We start from the raw sequence: 22,235 nt of genomic DNA, 5'->3' as shown, positions 1-22,235 counted from the left end.
ACTCCTTCAGGCAGCTCTTATGGGTGTAACAGCAGAACACTTGTTTCCTGTGTCTGTCTCTCTGGGTCTTGATGACTTTGAAAATGTATGTCTGAAATACATCATCTGTTTCATTTACTTAAATTTTACTGAATTTTCTTTTCCACCAGATCTGAGTAACGCTCCCCAAAGTGATACTTTAATCAGAGGAACTAGCAAGAACGGAGAGAAAACAAACAACAGATGTTAGTGAGACATGGCTTCACGCTGGACTGTTACTTGTTAAGAGATGGTACAAGGGAAGGAAAGGTCAAGGTAAGAATCATGCATACTCATCCAGGGGGATCGACAGTAAAAGGCTGCGGAGCACAGTCTGCTCAGAGCGGTTAGTATGCACACACCTCTAAACCAACAAGGCCTGAAGACAGAGTAGATAGGCTAGTTCTAGACACAATTCACCTAACACATAGTGTGAAGTGCATCTGAATTTTAGCCTAGGGTGAGGCCAAAATCAGAGCCAGTCTGTGTCTTCAAGGCTGTTGGATGTCATGTCAAGACTGGGGGAGGGCAGATTGTAAGTCAACAACATCACTTCAGACAGGCACAAGACTTGTGGGAGCCCAAGGAGGGTCCACTGGACCCACTGGACCTAGGGAATGCTTTCTAAAGGAGACAATTATGTGTACTGAAGTTTGAAAGATGAGTAGTCAGGATAAAACAAGTAAAATGTCAACAACAATAACAAAAATCTAATAATCAACGAGTTATTTTGAGAAGTCAGGGGTGGACTCTGGAAAAAAAGAGCAGGAATGGTTGGGTCTATAATTCCATGAAGATTCTAACTGATTCTATGCCTCTTTTTAGGAGTTTTCTATAGTCTCTGAAGAACTGCTGCTACTGGATTGAATAATTAAGTCTATGGAGCACCCAAGGTTAAGTGTGTGGATCCACATTGATGCATCAGGCAGCAAGTGGGAACACAGGTTATTAGAGCCAGAACCTGTTTTCATTGCTTCTGCTGTTAATACCTCCTAGATCGTGTCTCTAATCTACTAAACAATGCCTGAGAATAGGATTACTTGGGAAATTAAATAAGATAATACACATAAAAAGACCTTAGTATGGTACCTTTCGTATCATTGCCTAGCTCAGAACATGGTCTTAAGTTCTTGACATTTTCAGATGTATCTGATTTATCCGTTTCTTTCAACATCCATGGCTCTGTCTATCTAGAGTAAAAGCTCCAGACAATCCAGAAAGTTCCATAGCTTTCTCAGTATTACTCAGGGATGCAAACTTTCATGTTACTGCTGGGGAGAACACAAAAGTGGAGGTTTCACCTGAGAACTGTAGCTAAATAATGTTTGTTAGGAGTTATGATGAATAGCCTCACAATTGGTTTATGGAACATTTAACTCAAATCAGCAAGCCTTTCCCATGGGCTCAGACTACGAACACAGAACTTCTCCAGAACATTTAAAAGCGGGACAGGAAGAGGCATGCAATGAAGGTTCAACATATGAAAACCAACTTCAGAGTAAGGACCAAAACCACTCGGTCATCCCAACTGACACAGAAAAGGTGACTGACAGAATTTAATACTTCTTCAGGATAAAAACGATCATAACATAGAAAGAGAAGGAATGACCTCAATATAATAAAGAGAATTTAAAAGCCTCACAACTGATGCCATATTCAGTTGTCAAAAATTATTTTTTCCCTCCAAGATCAGGAACAAAGAAAGATAGCAGCTTTTGCTCTTTCTGTTCAACAGAGTTTTGAGTCTCTTACCCAGCTCAACAAAGGAAGAAAAATACATTTTAAAAAATCACTCTGATTGGGAAGTTAAAAGCCTAATTATCTCTATTTCAGTGATTACATGATTTGGTATAATGAAATTCTAGTGATTCCACAAAAGACTCGTTAGAACAACACACGAATTCAGCAAAGTTTTGGGATACAAAACCAATGTACAAAAATGAGTTGCATTTGTATATACCAAATATAAACGGTTCAAAATGAAATTAAGAAAACAATTCTACTTAGAATAACATCAGAAACTATGTAATACACTTAAAAGGAAGTCAATGGAGGAAGTGAAGGGTGTATAGACTCAAAACTAAAATTCGGCTGAAAAGAAGTAAAGATGAGAAAAATAAACCCAAGGACTGTTTGTAGACTTACAGACTCAGTGTTGTTAAAATGTCAACACTACCCAAACAATCTGTAGGTATACCACAATCCTTGTGAAAAGCACAATGATTTTTGTTTTGCAGAAATAGAAATGTCTACCCTGGAGTGCTTAGGGGTCACTGAAGGACCTTGAATAACTGAAGCAGTTTTGAAAGTGAACAACCTTCAAGGTCTCACATTCCTTAATTCCAAAACTCGTTTCAAAGTTGAAGTCATCAAAACTGCATGGTAGTAGCATAAAGACAGAAATGTAACCCAATGGAATAGTATGGAGAGCCCAGAAATAAATCCCTGACTATATGGTCAAATGATCCTCAACAGATGTGCCAAGACCAATCAATAAGAAAGCATTTCTAGTCAACAATTGGAGCTGGGAAAACACATGTCCCAAGACAAGAGAATGATATTGGCATCTGGTGAGATGGCTCAGGGGAAAAGGCACTTGCCACCGAGTCTGACAACCTGAGTTCTATGATTCACATAAGTTGTCCTGGAACCTTCATATGTGCGCTGTGGACACACATATGCCACTTAACAATGTAAAAGATTAAATTAATTAATAAAATATGAAATTGGACCCTTACCCAATAAGCAAAAAGTAACTCAAAATGAATAAGGGAAAAGATTATGACATTAAACTGGGCCATGATCTTTAGGATAATGACACCAAATACAAAAGTATCAACAACCAATTACTGGAGCTACATCAAACTTTAGAAACTTTTGTGCACCGAAGGGTGGCACAATCTGCAGAGCAAACACAGTGCACACGAGGAAGCTCTGCTCTAGCAGAACAGTCTGTTCCCAGCAGCTCACAGGCACATGCCCAGGAGGTGAGGTGTGTACTGAAAGAAACCAGCTCAGGGGACAGGATGGAGGGGAGAAAGGACTGCTCTCCATAGAGGGGTGAGGAAGCCTTCTCCAGTCCCAGCCTCTCACTCCCTCCACCAGAGTCCTACATCCATACACCATGTCCACCTGGATAACCATGGAACATCTTGTCCTCTGCATCTTTATTCCTGATCACCAGCCCTCACACATGTCCTTGCTGCTGCCCTGTTCCCCTGAAGATGGCAGCCTCGCTTGCCCAGTTGCTAATTCAAAGCCATGGAGTCACCCACTGTGCCTGAGCAAGTCTACTCCATCTGGTAATAAGGATCCTCTGCGATGAATTCAGTGAGCTTCTGAATTTTAATAAAGCCATGCAATCTATGAGATTTAGTTAGGGCATCCCAAGCTGATAAAGGCAAAGGCAAAGGAACAGCTATGTAGACTCAATCTTGGTCTGCTGTTCTGGGATTCTTAGCAGCTCTAATTGCATGACTCTTTCAGTTGTCAGAGCCACACTTTTCTCAGGGTTAGACTTAGGTCAGCAGCTTCCAAAGGCATTGAATGTCTAACAGTCACTCTACTTCCCAGCTCTGCCACAGTACAAGAGTGTAACTGGAAGAATGCAGCACATTTCCCTTGTCTACAGTGGGCTCACAATGAACGATGCTCACTGTATGGAGAAGAACAAATGCTGTAAAGTCCAAGGACAGACGGAGGCTCTTTAAAACAAAAGTCCTCCTTGTATGTACATATGTCCACATGAATCTGTGTGCCTGAGTGCAGGTATGAGTTTGTCTCTGTTAGCCCATTATAAATCACAGGAGTTTGTCCTCTCCTTCCACCTTGTTTGCAACAGGGTCTCTTGGTTGCTTGCCTGTGTGTGTGCCAGGCTAGCTGGATGGTAAGTATTGAGGGATTCTCCTGTCTCCACCTCCCATAGGAAGTGTTGACATAGGGGTAGTGGGGTTACAGATATGTGCTACCACGTATGGCTTTTACACAGGTTCTGGGGACTTGAACTTGAGTCTTCACACTTGCAAGGCCAAGAGCTTTTCCTACTGAGCCACCTCCCCCAGCCCCCAGCTTCCTGGAAGTTCGTGTGCAGGGGACAGGTGTCAGTGGGGTAAAGAGTGAGTTGCATCACCTCTGTTTTTCAGTCGGGTTCCTCTTCTGCTTCACCGCCCTCGTGTCTCCTCTGTGCCACTCTCCTTTCAATTCTGACATATCTGACATTACTCATGCCTTTTCTACTTCACTTCCTACTAGATATCTTTCCTGGTTATAGAGAAGCCCCCAAACTTTCTGTCTTGGCTTCTAGTCTGATGCTATCCTAAAAAATTGTACCACAGAGTTGCAGTAAAGTGAGTGAAGCCCCCTTCAAGAAGGGCTTCCAAAACTCAACCTCTGAGTGTCACTATACTCCCTTTAGCTTTGTCCTATCCAGGCAGCCTTGCTCCTGGTCATACATTAAAAACAATGCTCCCAATCAAGCCTCATACTGCTCAGTGCTGAGCCTGTGGTTGGCAGTTAATAACTACCAGCCAAATAAACCAAGGTACTCACTCCGCGGGCCCCACCGGGCTGTCAAGCTCAGGAGGTTGGTCTCGGGCTCTTCCTCCACCACTTCTTGCTGCCCACCATCTTGGAATTTGTCTGACACCATTTCCTCAGGGGGAGAGGCGGGTGGCTGTGAATAGATCAGAGGTTTCTGTGACATCTAGAGTTTAGTTGGCTCAGTTCCTTTTAAGAAGTGGTGGGTACCTTAGAAGGGATGGGCCCTAGTACCATCCATGTTATAGACTGTGGTTTCTTGCTCAGATCAGCCTGAGCTGCTACTAACAGTCTTCCTACAATAGTGTTGAGACATCCCAAAATAAGACGATAATTTCCACATTTGCTTGGGGGAAAAAACTTAAAGCTATGTAGGAATCACAGGAGAATACTTCATCTCCAGCTTCAGGTAGACAGGAAAGGACTGTTCAAGCTTCACTGGCTAACCTGGGCTGATTCTGTTTCCACACTGGGTGCACCTGAGGACAGTCTATAGTATCTTCATCAAAGTCTTGAGGAAGCAGGGCTGGTATGGATGTCTGTGTGGCCAGGTAGAATAAAGCTCACAGCCAATTCAGCCTGGCTGTGAACGCTGGGCAAGCCTGTAACCACTTACTCTGTAAAAGCATTCCCATGAATGGGGAACCATGGGCTCTCTCTCTCTCTCTCTCTCTCTCTCTCTCTCTCTCTCTCTCTCTCTCTCTCTCTCTCTCTCTCCCAACTCATTGTTATTGTTATACACAAAGAATTGCAGCATAGAAATTCAGATGGAAATAGATGACTCTAAAGGATATGAACATCTGAATAAAAACCCTGGTCGACATCAAGGCTCTAGAGAAGGCTAAATGAACGGGAGTGTGCGGAAACTCAGCCACTGAGTTATTACATCCCTCCTGTGGCTTTCTCCTACTAGGTCCTGGATGCCAGGCAGCTTTATCGTTGGTCGCTCTCTGTTCACTCTGTGATTCAAAGGCACTTTTTTATCTGACATCTCAGGGTTCCCTGCCCAGGGCTGTAGAACAACAAACAGGCTGAACTGGTAAGAATGGGTAAAAACTTCAGGCACGTGGCCAGAGAGTGGCCCCATGGCGCTGCTGCAGCTCGTCAGTCCCCAGCGCACTTCCCCAGGCTGCATTCAGCCTGCAGGAAAGGTAGAAGGCTCTTTTCTCCCCTCTTTCCCTGGGAAGCAGGAAGTGTGCTGCAAGGAGCTGGAATGGGGGGGGGGTGTCCCCTTCTTTTCCAGTGCCCTCTCCACCGCCCAGGTCTGTTTTCCCTCAGCCGGCAGTCTAGTCTCGTCTTATGACTGCTAACTCAAAATGGCGCTCCCTTTCTTTCCCTCCCAGGCTGGCTTAATGATTACTCCAGGCAAGTCCATAACAAGCCCCTTTCTTGTCTTTCTTCTCCAGGAGAGCAGCTCCTTAATAAGGGAACTGAGTTACCTTACAGGGATGTTTCCAGCGGAGGAAGGGAACTCCTGCAGAGAGGTGGGGGAACAGGGGCTGCAGGCTGGGGAGACAGGAGTTAATCTTTGACTGAAAATTTGGGACTCGGGATAGGAGAAAGAGGGAGTCTCTTAAGATTTGTAATCCTGCACTGCCATCTACCGCCCACCATAGTCTATGGCCATCAGTGGCAATACTCAAATTAGCTGCTTTCCTTTTTCCTAGACTTGAAGAGAAAGGAAGAAAGGAAGAAAGGAAGGAAGGAAGGAAGAAAGAAAGAAAGAAAGAAAGAAAGAAAGAAAGAAAGAAAGAAAGAAAGAAAGAAAGAAAGAAAGGAGGGAGAGAGGGAGGAAGAAAGGAAGGAAGGAGAGAGAAAGAAAGAAGGAAAGAAAGAAAGAGAGAAAGAAAGGAAGGAAGGAAGGAAAGGAGGGAGGGAGGAAGGAAGGAAGAAAAGAAGAAAGAAAGGAAGAAAGAAAGAAAAGGAAAGAAGGAAGCAAGAAAGGAAGGAAGAAAGGAAGAAAGAGAGGAGAGAGAGAAAGCAAGCTCTTAATATTGGTCATAGCTTTATTCTGAGTACCATCTCTATAAGCCCGATAACCAGCATCTCACATTAGACACATCCCTGCCCCACAGCTTCCAGGAGTAAGCCCAGAGAGGGATGTTTTCTGCAGGGCCATTATAGTTAAGTTTCTATTGCTGCGACCAAAAGCAACTTGAAGAGAAAAGGGCTTTTTTCATCTTACACATCTAGGTAATAGATCATCACAGAGGGAAGTCAGGGTGGGAATTCATTGCAGGAACCCAAAGGCAGGAACTGAAGGAGAGATTGTGGAGGGAGTGGTACTGCTTACTGTATTGCTGCCAGGCTCTTGATCACCTACCTGCCTTTACTATACAGACACTGCCCACAGTGGACCAGACCCTTCTACATCAATTATTAAACAAGCAAAGGCTCCACAGATATCCCACGAGTGTCAGGCTGACAGCCAAGATTAGCCATCACAGGTGTATCCTGTGTGGCTCCCCAGAGATGCGCGCAGGCCTTCTGTCCATCAGTGACGTGGATCAGTAACACTCTGCCCAGACAGACACAGGTTCTCATCACCTCTCACCTTTTTCTTTCTCTGCTGTCTTCGCACCTTTGAATTCTTCTTCCGTCTTCCCGCCTCTGTGTCCGCACCATCTCCAGTGAAGTCCTTTGTCAAAAGGAAAAGAGAAGAAAAGACTCTTGAGGTATTGAGTTCCTCCCTGACATCAGTTCCCACCACCACAGGGTTGAGCAAAGGGACAAAAAACAAAATCTAAGTGACCACCTACCCGCCACTCTTCTCAGAATAGATTCGCTCTAGACAACCTTTCCTCTAACTGAAATAAGTGGGATGGTATGGTATTAAGGCTCCTATTTTTATTGTTACAAGTGCTCATTCATACTTTCAACATTTATTGAGTACCTACGGTGTACCAGGTCCTGATGTTATAGGGCAATACACTATGGTCCCCACTCTCACGAAGAAAGGTGAGTATTGAGTGAAGCTTCCAGGACAGATGGAGAGGCAGGGACAGACATGGACTCATGTGTGGGATTTCATTTACTGCTTTCTAAGTTGAGTAGCAGGTAAGGAAAAAGGAACGAATAGTGTAAGTTGAATTAGCAGGAAAAGTTCAACTCACAGGGAATTTTGGCAGATCTCTTTGGACAGGGAAAAGGCCAATGAAGGTCACATTCTTTTTTTCACGTTATGCATTGTACATTTGATACCGAAGAGATTAAAGCTAATATCTCTGATGTGCTCAAACCTTGACATTTTGAGTTATGAAATTTTGTAACTGGGGGCATCGGTACTTTTGAGTGAATGAGACACTTTAAATCTGCTGGCTGTGTAGTACACACCTGCGATCCCTGCACCCAGGAGCTAAGGCAGCGAGCCTGGGCCACCCAGAAAGTTCAAGGGCAGCCTGAGTTCCAAAGTGAGACAATCTCAACAACAAGTCCATCAATTCTCCTACTGCCTCACTAAATCCACTGAAGCAGAATTAGAATGCAGAACTTGGACGTTAGTGTAGAGACCTTGTGTTGTGGCCGATCCACGATCTCCTATCTCCCCATTCCCCTTCCTCCTTGGCTATTGGGATTAGAACATGGAGGTCACTTCCAGAGGAGGGAGCTGAGATCCCAGTTAGAGAATGGGTGTGGCTTGGGCTTTTGTTTTTGTGATGAGCTCTGTCTAACCGGAGTACTGAGTAGAGGCCCCATCCTAACTCCTTTCCCCAGACTTGCTAGCAAAGGACTGTTGTAGCTTAGAGAACACCAAGAGGCTGATGCCCGAGTGGGCAAGCATGGCTTGAAGTCCAATTGTTAGTTTTCTTGGGCTTTGGACAAACTACTGAGACATCTAAGCCATCCTTGGTTTTCAAGTAGTATTCTAATCCTCAGTCCATGGGGAAGTAAGTATCCATAATAGTTATGGGAGGATGGAATGCAAGCTCAAAGTCACAGGGCTCTCTTCACTACTAGATCACCAGAGACTATTTGTTAAGTGAATGAATGACAGACAGAGGTATGTGTGTGGCTTACAATGACCTGTCAGCTTCTTAAAGTGAATCTGTATGACTTTATAAAGGGTGCCACCAGGGGTTAAAGAGACAGTTCATTGGTTAAGAGCACTGGCTGCTGTTCCAGAGACCCCGGTTCAATCCCCAGCATCCACCTGGTGCTCATAACTGTCTGTGACTCCAGTTCCAGGCAACTGGACACCGTCATACAGACATACATGCAGGTAAAACAGCAAAACACATGAAACAAAAATAAACTAAAAAAAAAAAAAAGTGTCCCCAGGCTTTGTTTCCTGTGGTCTCAAACCCATGAACCTTAACCCAAGTGGGAGTAAGGGTTTGGAGGGCCTCTTTGGCTTCTGCTGAGTGGGCACAGTCTCCACTGTAGGTGGCTTCCCTTGTCTGGACAGAAATGGCAAGACTCCAGGGATAGGATTTCCTTCATAACCTCCAGTTATCAGACATGATTAGATTTATTAGAATTGGTGTTCTCAGAGCTAGGCCCAGTAGCATACAGCGAGAGCTGCTATGTGCTGGATTCATGGAATGGTGATGCAAATCCCTAAACATCCAGGTAGAGATTAGACCCCGGGGTGTCTGCAGGCTTGCTTAGCCCTCATTATCTGCCTCCTTCCTCACCAAAGGCAGATAAAGAACCAGTGTGGGTTCTGATAGTTGTTAAATTCAACAAACAGATTGGCCTAAAGGTGCCTCTGTCCTTGTCACATGTGACAAATGATAATGAACTGATACATGAAAATGATAATGAACACAACTATGCAAATGAACTGAACTCTAGATGGGTGTGTATTTTTCTAACAAGTACTTCTGTCTTAGAGAATCCTATCAGTCAATCACAGGGCAGGAAATGATCAAACATTTAAATCAAACAGCCCTAGTCAAATGTTGTCCTTTATAAGAGTTACTTTGGTCATAGTGTCTGTTCACAGCAGCAAAATCCTAACCAAGCAGTCAGGCAAGCTTTTCTAGGCCCTGACTTGTGTTTTTACCCTGTGTACCTGCCACTGTCTGACTGTGCTAAATTTAAGTTATCTGAAGCATTGCTTTTTTTGTGTGTGTGCACATTTTGTGTTCATTTTAGAAGCATCACTTTTAACACATGGAGCAAATGCCTGTTGCTAGACAGAGCTTGCTCACTCACAAGCGGTGACTTACCTCTGAAATTATTTTCACTTTTTCGTCGTTGGCATTCATCTTGTCCGTGATGGCTTCCTGACTGAGAAGGAGCAAGGAAGTGGTCAGGCATAGTGAAGTAAGTGATCAACGTCTCTCTTGCTCTTGATGGACAGAGCCTGGGAAGCTCACACCCAGGCCTGCTGAGCTGTTCCTCACAAGTATTGCAGACCCCAGGAGCCGGTGGCAGAGGAGAAGAAAGAAGGAGGAGGAGAAGGAGGAGAAGAAGTGCAGCCTGCTGGCCAGATTTACCTCAGCCAGAATGCAAAGGACCATTTCTGGCTTTTCTTCCTTTCTGACTGCTAAGTCTTAATTTTTAATCCTCTCCTTTCAATGAGCAGAGAGCTGAGACCTCAGAGAGTGCCAAATCCCCTCACCTCCTGCCACCCCTACTGGGTCCCAGCACTCCCTGTCACCACTTCCCCTTGGTATAGTGCAGTGGTCTCTCTGGTTTCTTCTCTGCTTTCACCCAGCCCAGCTCGAGGCTGTCAATGGGTCCCATCACTGTCCCCTCAAGACCATGATCTTGTCACCTCCCACCCTCACACTGGTGCCCAAACAGTCATTTCTTCTCTCTATATAGGTTCATTCCTATCAGAGTTAAAAATAGCCCATCTTTTCCTTACCCACAAAAATGCCTTCTGTCCACTTCACTTCTCTCTATCTCTCTTGCTCTATTTTTCAGCCTTTCTAGGAAAGCTCTAGAAACACCCCCGACTCCTTTGCCCAACATTTATTATTATGGGTATGTTTGAGGTGTCTAATGCTCCCTATGCCTGCTCCTGCTGGGGGCTCTGTTAATGACTCCAGCATTGCTGTATCTGAGGATCAGTGTTCTTGCTCATGTACTGAACCTCATCAGACATGTCATCAAAACACCTCCTTCACTTGCCTCTGGAACAGGTTTCTTCTTGCTCTTCTTGCCACTCCTGGACTCCACTTCTCAGCACCTCATCTCCTCAGTGCTCCGAGGCTCTGCCCTGCCTGTCCTCACTCCCCTGGCCTAACTCTTGGCCTGACATACCGTATGTACACTGATCTTTCCCACATTAACACCTGAGTTTAAAACACTTCTTCAGAATCCATTATGTGATTGTGTCATGGATACCTTCCCTTGGCCCTAAATGAAGCTCTTGGCCTTTGCCTATTAATTAGCCTGTGCTGCAAACTTCCTGTTAGAGGAAACAAATCCCTTCTACCCAGGACAGAATCTTTGCAGCTGTCTTTAACTGTTACCATTCTTCTATGATATAGTGTACCTATGAAATTTTTATACGTCGACTTGACTAGATCAAGGAATGCTTAAAAATGTGAGAAATTACTATTCTCTGTGTCTGGAAGTGTATTTCCAACGTTACATTGGTGTTTGGATCTGATTGGACTTGGTGGAGAAGAGCCACTTCCAAAATGAAGGGAACCATCTAATTATCCAAGACCTAGAGAGGACAAATACAAAGGGACACTTAGCCTATCCCTCATCCTCTAAGAGTCAGGATGCTTCGAAGCCCAGGTCCCTTGGCCTTAGGACACCAGGCCTCACACCAGTCTCTAAACCTCACCCCCTCATCTCAGGCTTTTGGCCTAAACCTAGGGTGACAGTGGCTTCCCTGGATCAGAGGCCTTTAGACTTGGACTGCTGCTCTCAACTACCAAACTGCAAGGCTCCAAGACTGTAGCCTGCTCACAGTGGGACTCTAGAGTCAGGAGAGACAAGAGTCAAGAAGATCTCTACTCTGTGATAGCGTCTCCATTCAATTTTCCTGAGAAACTCTGGCTCATTTAGCCTTCTGTCCTCCAGAAATCCTGACAGCTTTCCAGGTATATCTAGGACTGTACCAAAAGATGTCTGCTGCTAATACTATGGTCAAGTCAGGCTCCATCATCTCTCTTACAGATTGCCCTGGGAATGTCCAGACTCTTCACTTCCCACATTACTCACCTCCAGTGGTCTCTACATGGAAGCCAGGTTGAATGGTTGGAAATTTAAGTAGGATCATGACATTCCACCACTCAATCTTCCAATGACTTACCTCTGACTAATGAGTGAAGCCTCAAATCTTGTCAAAACCTTATGGTTCCCCTACATGGTTTTGCACTTGGGCCCTCTGGCCTCAGGTCCTTTGCACTTAATGTTTCTTCTACCTAGAGCTTTCTCTTAGAAGCTAGCTATACTATTGGTCTCTCTCTCTCTCTCTCTCTCTCTCTCTCTCTCTCTCTCTCTCTCTCTCTCTCTCTCTCCCCTACCCACTCTGTTACACACACACACACACACACACACACCACCCCACAGTTCTTTTGGGTCTCTAGTAAATTCACTTTCAGAGGTGTCTTTCCTGAGAGTTCTTTATACAGTAACTTTTCCATTGTGTTATCAATCTTCTGAGGACCTCGTGAGTACCTTACAACAACTTCTTTTTCTATAATACTTACCACCAATCAGCATTCGTAATTATATGTCAGCCTTTCCCCATCACTATTAGAATAGAGCTTCAAGAGAGCAGGAGCAGTACTTTGTGTGTTGTTTATCCCCAGAGCCTTTGCCCAGGCCACTTAGTAGACTGACAGTTCATGTGTGTTTGTCAAATGAATGGCTCAGTTGCTATTCGGATCCATTTTTCATGGGCACATTCTGGAGTCCTTCAAAGCCTCGCTAGGATGCTGTGAAGATTCAATGAGAGAAGATGAGGAGAAATATTACACACAGGACTGACAAACCTTAAGCTTTTCTTAATCTTATGGGAGCCAAATCTTAGCTGCTCTGGGGCCCTTAAGCAGCTCACCCCATGTGCTCGGGGGTGGGGGTGGGGGGTTACTGACCCTCCTATGGAGTAAACATGTGAAAGAAAAACAAATGATTTGCTAGTCAGTTGTTCTTCATCCAGACCCTTCCAAACACTCAAGCAGGAGAAGAGAGAGGCTGAAAGCCAACCCAGAGGTAAAGAGGTGTGCGTGGGAATGGGAGGGGGCAGGAAACGTACACAGAGATGCCTACGGACATCAATGGCTCTGACCAACACTTCTGGTCCTTAGAAATTGGAAAGAAAGGATGCAAAGTGTTTTCCACTGACTAAAGTGGAAAACAACCTCTCCACAAATTAAAAACAAGTCGTACATGGAATTAAAAACTCGAGGAGGAAAATGACAGATGTAATGGACTTGTTTCCTCTCTCCCCATTCTTTCCCCATCATTACCTTCCAATGAGTTTTGAGAGAAATCAAAGGACAGCAAAATTGATCTCTCCTCTGAGCACTGCTGGCTCCGAAAAGATGAATAAACACCGCTCGCTCAGCTTTAATAAGCCCCTGTCATCAGTGTTGGCCATGGCCACTTGTTAATACATTCTTTGACAGTGTCAAAATAAAAGCCCTGGGTGTGTGGAGCTGGAGCTTGGCAGTCTCCCCGTGCATGCGTTCTGCTCACCCTGATACAACAGCTCTCAGTAGGATGCGTGTCAATGTAGACCCAAGCAAACCAAGATTTCCGAAATTATGTGAGTGCTTTGTGGTTCCAAAGTTCTCTCTCCCTGGCCCCACTTTAATTTTGTTAAAACAAGATTACCATCACTAGTCTATACTGTCCTTGCTGTGAAAATACAATGGAAAACCACAAACACTATAGCAATGTCCTAATTATATAGGTGACACAAGGCCAGTAATCTATTTTACACAGGGCAGATAACCAACTAATTTTAAAGGAAAGTACCTACACTGTTTTCTGACCACATGAACTGTTTCTAAAGCCAGCCATTAAGAGACATATCCAAGAACCCAGGGATGACCCTCCAAGATACAGAGAAGGACTAAGAGGAAATGGCTATACTATATAAAGTACTTCCTCATTGAGACTGCTCCGAAAGGATGGTGTATTAATTATACAAAGAAATTATGGCTTTAAAGAGTGAGGTCTTTGGAAAAAAAACATAGTCATGGGTTCAAATCCCCATTTTCTCACCTGTGTGTGATCTTGAAACAACACGGCCGATTCTGTAAATTCATAATCAAATGTCCCACCTCAGGTGATCATCATTTCTTATGGGCAACCCATTCTTATGATGGACTCTGTACTGAAATGGTTGTAATAAAGTGACTGTCACAGACCAGGCTCTCTGTGTTGGTAGGGTTTATGGTTTTATTATTATGGATGTTGCCAGAGTTTGGGTTAGAACAGTTGGCAACTCTAACAAGATAGGTTTGGCCACCAGTGCCCCAGTAGGGCAATGAAAGAGAAAAATGGACAAATTAGAGACAACATGATGACTTTGGGAAGTGGAACAGAGCTGCCCAATGATGTCACAGTCTGTTTTCCAGGGTCCTGACATGAAATTTGGGTCTGAATAAAAGGTACCAGGAGGGATACATAGCTAAGCAATTTTGGTCACGGTGTGGTTCTTTCCATCACTGACATGTCATTGTCTCTGTCCCTGTACCTTCTGCAAGGTGACTGACAAGCTGTCAGAACTGTCTTTTGGAGACAAGTCCACCCTTGTGCTGGTACGAGCAGCCCATCTTTCCCTTCTCCCAGTGCTCGGTACTGAGAAAATACAGTTCTGAGAGTCCATTGTTTTAAAGGCTTAGAGTCCATTGTTTTAATGGTCCCATAGCTGAAGGAGAGACACAAATGTCTCTTTAGAGTATCTTTTTACCAACCAGGATGGTCAGATGAAGAGGTCATGGTTGGGAGGGGAGGTGGGAGGAAAGGTGGGAGGAAGGGATGGAGAGGGGAAACAGAGGTTCAGAGATGGAAGAGAACCATAAGAAAAGCTTAGGGTGTTGAGTGCTATCCCTTTACTCTCTTTAGTTTTTGACGCCCATCCCTGACAGCCATACACAAGTCTCTTCTCCCCTTCCTCCAGCCAGGACCAGGACACTTGTCTTCCCTCATCTGTTTAAAGTGTTGCTGGAACCTCCTCCCCTTCACACATGCTCACTTTCTCTCTTTAGAGACGAGGCTTTTCCTTTCCAATGGGAGGGCCCACTCAAAGTTGTGAACTCTCAGGAGCCATCCTGTGCCTTTTTAATGATTAATTATGTAGCAGCAAGTTACTCTAGCCCCAGCTTCTAGGGTACCAGGTGAGTGACACAGCTGTGTGCGGTCATTTAATCAGATGGACGGAACACCTTTCACTTGATGAAGCCAGGTCAGCACCCAGGCTCTGCTCATGGGATTGCTCAGCTGCACAGGGGGTGCTGGAAGCGCCTCTGTGGCAGGAGTCCCGCTGTGGGCCAAGCTCTTTAGATCTTTTTACAAGTCGCTTTTGTCACTGATCTCATTATCTGTTTCTACATCTGCTTTCCCAGCAAAGTCTCAGCACTGGACCTGGTTTAAGTTGGTTTTGTACACTGTAAACTTGAGTTCTTCATCTGCTCCATCATTGATGCTCACTAAAAACTTGAATAAATGACTCTGTAAGTGAACTCTAGGCCAACTATCTATCTATAGATTGATCTATGTTTATATATGTGCATATCTCTCTATGTATACATATATACACATATTTTCTCTATCCATATACAGTTCCCCTCTATACAAAGCATACTGTCGTTACACGTATTTGCAGAAATGTTATATAAAATGCAATAGCAGACATGTATTTCTCATTAGATTTTATTAGCTTTTCATAGCAACTATTTGTAAAATGAAAACAGTTGAGCTGATGGCCAGTAGATTTTTCTGAACGCTTGGCAGACCTCAGCCCTTGCGGTTCAGAGCTCTTTGTCCAATACCGAGAAAAGTGGAGCTCGCCACATGGAGAGTACTCCCTCCCACCTGCCCTCCCCTTCCCCTTGCTTTAAACTAAAGGCCTGAAAGCAACACGCAACTAGTGCTTAGCAGCACACTGACCAGAGAGGCTCTCTGTGAACCAGTTTGCTTTTCCCCTGCAAGGCAGACAGCAGCTGAAATCAGAGCTGTCCCTGCAGTGCCCCCACTTTGCATTGAGAGAGTGAAACTGCAAGCAAGATGAGAGTCCCTAATGTTACAAAGCATTCAGTCCACTCTCATGGCACCAGGGAGGGGCTGGTTTCTCCGCCGGAAAGGAAGGGAGAGGAAAGCAGGACACTGCAACCTGGTTCTGTTAAAGACTGATTTACCTTCGTCCACAAAACGAAGTTTGCAGATTCCACTTGCTGGGCTGAAGGGATGAGAGGAGAGACCAGTTGTGTCAAGCCAGAGAACCTTTTAGAAATGAGCGAAGGGGTGGGCTTGGGTAAGGAAGGTTGCTCCCTGGGAAGCTGCAGCCATATCTCAGGGTTTAAAAAAAAAACACCAGCTTAGCAACCAGTTCCCAGGGAAGGTCACTAGGCGGCTGCTTTTTTTTTTTTTTTTTTTTTTTTAAAGTGGCAGTTTACTTTTAAGACTTGGAATATGAGCTTGCTGGGCAAGCAGTGGAAAAATAACGTGCTGAAGAGAGACAAAGGGAAAGCAACTGGGCAGCCGAGCAGAGAGGACTCAGGCTCTCAGCAGGGTGTGCAGCCTTATGTCTCTGGACTGCATGGTGTGTTGGGTCAAGGACAGAAGGGGTTGGTAAGTAGAGTGGTTTAGAATCAGGAGGAGCCATGTTGTGTGGAGCTGTCTAATCAGCAGTAGCAAAGACTGTGTGGCCGGGCATCAGAGCTCCAGCATGTGTTGCATTAGGGATGATGGCTGGCTGTGCACAGAAGCTGGACCGGACACGCCTAACCTCTGTTTCTTCAACTCTTCACTATAAATGACCCAGCGACCCAGCAGGGATACAGACATGATGGCTCAAAAAAAAAAAAAAAAAAAAAGGCAAGAAAACAGGAGAAAAGACCAAGTAGTGAGAACAGTCATAAGCAGAGAGACTCTACAGACCAAAGACAGCCACAGATCAAGGAACTCCACAGACCGCGGCCTCCTAACCCCAACTGTTGTTCCTCAGAAGCCTGCCATTTTGTTTCTTAGACAAGGCCTCTGACTGGAAGCTGGCATTTGGTGATTAGGCTAGGCTGCCTGCCTAACTCCAGATCCCTGCTTGTCTTAGCTTGTCTGGTGCTGATAGAACAAACGTGGGCCACCATTAAAGCCAGGTCCTCATGCTTGTGTGATGAAAAGTCCTTTACCAATAGAACTATCTCCCAGCCCCTATTTTCTGTATCCCTAAAGCTCTGGCATTCACTGCATGGATCTTAGATAGATCTCTGAAGCTAACTAATTCCTAGAGACAAGGAAATGCATACATTCTCTTTGATACATACTAACTGACCCCAAGCTGGCATCTCCATCTACTGCAATAGCCAAGAAGTACCCCTCTGCTCTAAGTCACTCTGGAGGCAGGTGCTTAGGGAGCATGTCTATGATCCAGAATATTCTGAAACAAGTCAAATTATTTAATTCTAAACCCACCAGCACACTTACCATGCCACAGCCTTCCTTCCAGGGAAACCCCAGTAAAGGGTCTCTTTTGGAGCCTGATGTTTGTAGAATGCTGTTTTTGGAGACTGCTGCTGATTGTGTTTGGTTGATTGGTCTGTCTTTGTATCTCCAGTGCTGGGAATATAGATGCCTGTAGCCACTTGGCTTTTTATGTGAATGCTGGAGACCTGAACTCAGTATTTATTCTGGGCCAGTATCTTATTGAGTCATTTTTTTTCCCAGCCCAAGAAACAAATTTATATCCATTGTGATATTCTGTTATAGAGTTATAAAACATTTCCTGCTTTGAAGGATCTGTGTGAATAACCTTTCTACAAGACAGCCATGTCTGTGTCTGCATGTCTCACCATACCAGAGAACCCAGAGTTCACTTTTTAACATACGTGTGTACAGTGTACACATGAGCCAGCATGTTTGTGTGGTGTGTGTGATGGGGAGAAGGAAGATATCAGATTGAGGTACTAATATGGTCTTCATAACATATTGACATCTTCACTCCAAGTACCACAGAACCTGACATTATTAGAGGTAGGGTCCTTACAGTGTGTGCTGGTCAGTCTTATGTCAACTTGAGACAACCTAGAGTCATTGGAATGAAGTGAACCGTAATTGAGAAAATGCCTCTATAAGGTTAGGCTGTAGAAAAGCCCGTCAGACATTTCCTTAATGACTGATTGATGTGAGAAGGCCCAGGCCATTGTGGGTGGTGCCATTTCTAGGCTGGTAGTCCTGGAATCTATAAGAAAGCAGGCCAAGCAAGCCAGGAAGAGCAAGCCAATAAGCAACACCCTCCATGGTGTCTGCATCAACTCCTGCCTCCAGGTTTCTGCATTGTTTGAGTTCCTGCCCCAACTTCCTTCATTGGTGAACAGGGATATGGAAGTGTAAGTCAAATAAACTCTTTTCTCCCCAAGTTGCTTCATTACAGGTATAGTAATGCTGACTAAGACATGGAGGTAATGGAGTTAAAGTGGGGTTATTAGGGTGGAACTCAACCCATGGCAAACAAGAGGAGGATGCTGGGACACAGAGATAGACATTTGTAACAGAAAGTGAATGAGAAATCACAAGGTGATCACTCGGGGGCTGCCAATAGCTACTCCATCATTATAGGACAGATTCTCCTTCAGCTCTCACAAGGAACGAACCCAGTTAGTACAGATTTGGGACCTGCTTATAGAATTGTGAAGCAAGGAGATGCTGGTTGTTTCGAGTCCCCTGGTATGTGATACTTTGTTACAGTAGCCCCAGTCAGACTCTGAGAAAGCAGAAAGAGAGGAGGAGGATTGGGGGGAGGGGGCAAAAGTTGCAGGAAGACTGGGCATTTATGTAAGGAGGGGATGGATTCTTAGACCATCTGGTATTCCTGGCAGCCAGAAGGGTGCTTTCTGCTCTCTCACCCCTTCTTCTGTTGCCCAGAAGAGACTAGGGGTGCTCTTTTACAGTGACATTGAACCGGAATGTTCAGTGCAGCTGGATATGTCTCTGGACAGTCATTGGGTCCCTTCCTAAGCTTCTCAATAGAACGTAAGCCTCAAAGCTCATAACTTCACTTCTCAATCTGTCTCTGTGGTGCTGAATTAAACAAATAAAATGCATTTTCAGAATAAAACTTAACATTATAAGAAATGGGGCCTAGAAGTTAACATTTCTGCACCAGTCGCAACCAAACCAACCAACCCCAAAACAACAATACCCACCTACTCCACCCCCCAACATCCCCCACCCCCAAACTGAGGTAAACAATTCAGGGCTTGTTTCAACAAGAGGATGTAACTTCCATTTTTTTCAACACCTATTTTCTTTGTTGTTTTTGTTTGTTTGTTTGTTTGTTTTTCGAGACAGGGTTTCTCTGTATAGCCCTGGCTGTCCTGGAACTCACTTTGTAGACCAGGCTGGCCTCAAACGCAGAAATCCACCTGCCTCTGCCTCCCAAGTGCTGGGATTAAAGGCATGCGCCACCACGCCCGGCCTCAACACCTATTTTTAATGATGGATCTTAATCACTTTAACCCCCCTTGTAGCCCACCACCCATCAGAGGTAGTGGAAAAGAAAAGATACCGGGGGCGGGGGCGGGTAAGGGAAGTGGACCTATTTAGAAAGGTTATTTGGGGCAACTCCCATCTGTGTTGTCTGAAAATTGGCAGTTCAGTTCACAGGTTAGCAGTGGCAGCTCAAGCCACTGCTCAAGCTCAACCACTGCTGGATAGACCAGCAGTCCAGTTCGGTAGAGTCAGGATAGCAAACGGGAATCAGCAGCAGTGGCACTAACTAGCAGAAACAGCCAGGCTTCAGCCTCAGCACAAGTCAGCAGGAGGAACCAAGAGAAACACCAGGAGAGGTTGTCTTCTGGTGTCCCTCTCTCAGGGAAGAGGAGATCAGCAAGGACTTGAGACCCACAAGCACTGGACAGCAAGCTCTATAAACAAGCCTAGCTCAGCGTCCACCACTGTCTATCCAGTCCTTTTTATACTCCTTCCAAAAATTATGTGTCATCCATAGGTCTTGCCTCAGCATCTGTGTCTAAGTTGACATTACTCTGCCAATCAGCCCAAGTCCTTGGAAGTGGCAATAAGCTGCAGCACACCACCAGAAGCACCACTTTTGGTGTGTTTCTCTCCATGGAGTCTTGACAAATGTAACTTACCAAAGAATCCTTCATCATCTTTCCTTTCACATGCTTGCTTTAGCAAAACATCATTTCTCCTGTGTCTGCTTCAACTAAACATTTCTTCATGAGTCTGCCTTAGTTTTTCAACTGTGTTCACTTCAGGAAAACATTCTTTCATGTGTTTGCCCCAGCAAAACACCGTCCAACACAACTGCTTTTCAAAAGAACTCTTAAGTTTACATTTCAAGAGGAAATGGAAAAAATGGGATAGAATTTATGGCAGAAATAATGTCACACCAATGTGAAAGAGTCTTCAAATTGAAGGGACTACGGAGTATTATAGGGACAACAGAGACACTTGTCAGTATCAGTTCGTATTGTGCACATGGTGGGAAAAACATTCCCTGAGAAACACAAAGCCACTGACTTTGTATTTTAACTGTTTATTCTTGCTACCTGTATTTTTCAAGAATCTCCCAAATGACCCATTTTAAAAAGTGGTCTCAGGTTTGCATGTCTCCTAGGGATCTAGCAAAGCCTTTTTTTGGATGGGAGAACAATGCTTAAAGGAATAGCTCAACATGATGACAGAAGACCTCTGATCACAAGACATCCAGAAATTATACAGTCAGCAGCAAAAGCAGAGGACAACTAGACATGGAGAATGTCTGATAATACAGCAGTCAGATGGAGAAGGTATAAAATTCAGTGACAATATATTTCAGAACAAAAGAAGAATCTGAATGTATGAAAAGAGAGTAAGATACTGTAAATACGTGAGGCAGGTTTGGAAAGAACAATGTGCGATTTTTAGAAATGAGTACTAAAAGTCATGGATATTTTAAGAAGCAAAAAGCACATTCAGACACATTTGAGCTGGAGAGGATTAACGCTATGAAAGAAAGATTTAAAAAATTAAAATCTAGCACAGAACACTAGACAATAGGAAAGAATTGATAAGTGAACAAGAAGTGACAGTGGTCCATTAGGTCAGGGGAGTCTCAGAAGAAGAGGAGATAGAAGGGAGTTGAATGCTGAATCTTACGGCTGAGGGATTATGATCAACTTCCCCAACAGTACCCATGTTCCAATTCCCTTATCTGTAAAAGAGGGTTAACTGTTGTTGTTAACCATTGGCTTACATCTATAACTCTAGCATCCGGGAGGCAGAGGCAGGAGGATTGCTCTATAGTTGAAATCAACCTGCGCCTCAAATTGTGAGGGTGCAAGAATTGCTGAAGGAAGATTCCAGTCTCAAAAGCAAAGAGCTTTATTCAGCTGAATTGCAGGGGTCTCTTCATTCAGGAATGGAGGCACCTAGTGGGCTTGAAGGCCCAGATTTTATTGTCAGTAAGGGAATTCCAGGGAGAGATATGTGATCTTTTACCTTGATTGGTTAGCTCTATCTCTAGGGGTCTGATTAATTCTACAATCGGTTAGGCTCTGGAGACCTGTGTGTGTGTGTGTGTGTGTGTGTGTGTGTGTGTGTGTGTATCACGTATTCATTCTAGCTACCTATTCTAACTTCAGGCCAGATGACAAGGTGTTCTCAGATTGGCTGCCCATGGCTGTGATTGGCTGATCACAGGTTTCTGGATACTAGTTCTCATTTCTGGAAAACAGAAACTTAGGCCTAGTCACTCAAACTTCCAGGGTGCAGCCTGCCATGGAGTTAGCCTGGCTCTGGCTTGCTCAGTCTTCTCAAAATATAGCAATTTCCTGGTTAGGCTGGACTACAGAGAGAGATTGACAACAAGACAATCAAGCTACTTTGAGAATGTTCTCTACTGAACTGGCTTAATTTAAAAATCCCAGCAGGGTCATCCTCCAGAACTTAGCCAGCATCAGAGTGATGGACTTAGTTCTGCCCTCCCTGAGTTTCTAGTCACTTGTATCTGTTCTTTGGAGAACGCTGTATGTGAGGTTGGACACTGGTAGTGGACTGGTGGCTGTAACAGGCAGACAGCATAGAGAATACCTTAGCCACCCAGGACTCCCAGTGCTAAACATATACCTCTCTCTAAATAATGCACATAGCAACCTGTTAGCAACCTAGCACCACCATCTGCATTGAGCTGCATTGATTCCTGCTTTAATAAATGTAAATAACGAATGTACTCACTCTCCTTAGCAATACCTTGACAACACTGTACTAGAGCCGCTCACGTACCTCCTGGAGCACCATCTGGGAACTATGGGCAATGGACCTGTCTGGTTTTTGGTGTGTATATAATAAGGCAGGCTGTATCCTCAAAGTGAACTTTTAGAGAAAATCCTTTATTTACCATCTCCTGCCTATGCACACTTGGGTGTGAATATGATTAAAGCCAGATGAGTATGGGAAGGGACACACACATTGAGCAGAAGCCTAGATAATCCAAACCTGTCAGTCAAAATAGAGAGTCGTCCAAACTAAGCTCTTAGCAACCAAGCTTCTCCTTCTTTATCTTGAACCCCATAAAAGGACGCCCCAGGTAGTAACTGGGG

At 44.5% G+C, this 22,235-nt stretch overlaps 1 protein-coding gene across 7 annotated transcripts in view; it reads right to left on the bottom strand.

The window, feature by feature from the left end:
• Cc2d2a (coiled-coil and C2 domain containing 2A) overlaps positions 1 to 15,981 on the bottom strand; it is a 104,691-nt gene extending 88,710 nt beyond the window's left edge. For 6 of the 7 annotated variants that reach the window (XM_085836666.1, XM_085836671.1, XM_085836668.1 and 3 more), the window contains exons 1-5: positions 15,834 to 15,981; positions 12,174 to 12,401; positions 9,726 to 9,786; positions 7,109 to 7,192; positions 4,567 to 4,690 (exon numbers count right to left, since the gene is read on the bottom strand). In XM_085836666.1, coding sequence (XP_085692792.1) covers positions 4,567 to 4,690; positions 7,109 to 7,192; positions 9,726 to 9,764 — 247 coding nt within the window. In that variant the 5' untranslated portion in view covers positions 9,765 to 9,786; positions 12,174 to 12,401; positions 15,834 to 15,981. Of the gene's footprint in view, positions 1 to 4,566; positions 4,691 to 7,108; positions 7,193 to 9,725; positions 9,787 to 12,173; positions 12,402 to 12,935; positions 13,037 to 15,833 lie in introns of those variants that run through there. The other variant, XM_085836667.1, reaches the window with a different exon arrangement.
• Positions 15,982 to 22,235: the final 6,254 nt, after the last annotated feature.

This window comes from Mus caroli, unplaced genomic scaffold (assembly GCF_978045245.1).
Source record: "Mus caroli unplaced genomic scaffold, Mus_caroli_1 scaffold_4, whole genome shotgun sequence".
NCBI classification, from domain to species: Eukaryota; Metazoa; Chordata; class Mammalia; order Rodentia; family Muridae; genus Mus; species Mus caroli.
The sequence above is the reverse complement of the archived record's forward strand: the minus strand, read 5'-3'. Positions and strand labels throughout refer to the sequence as shown.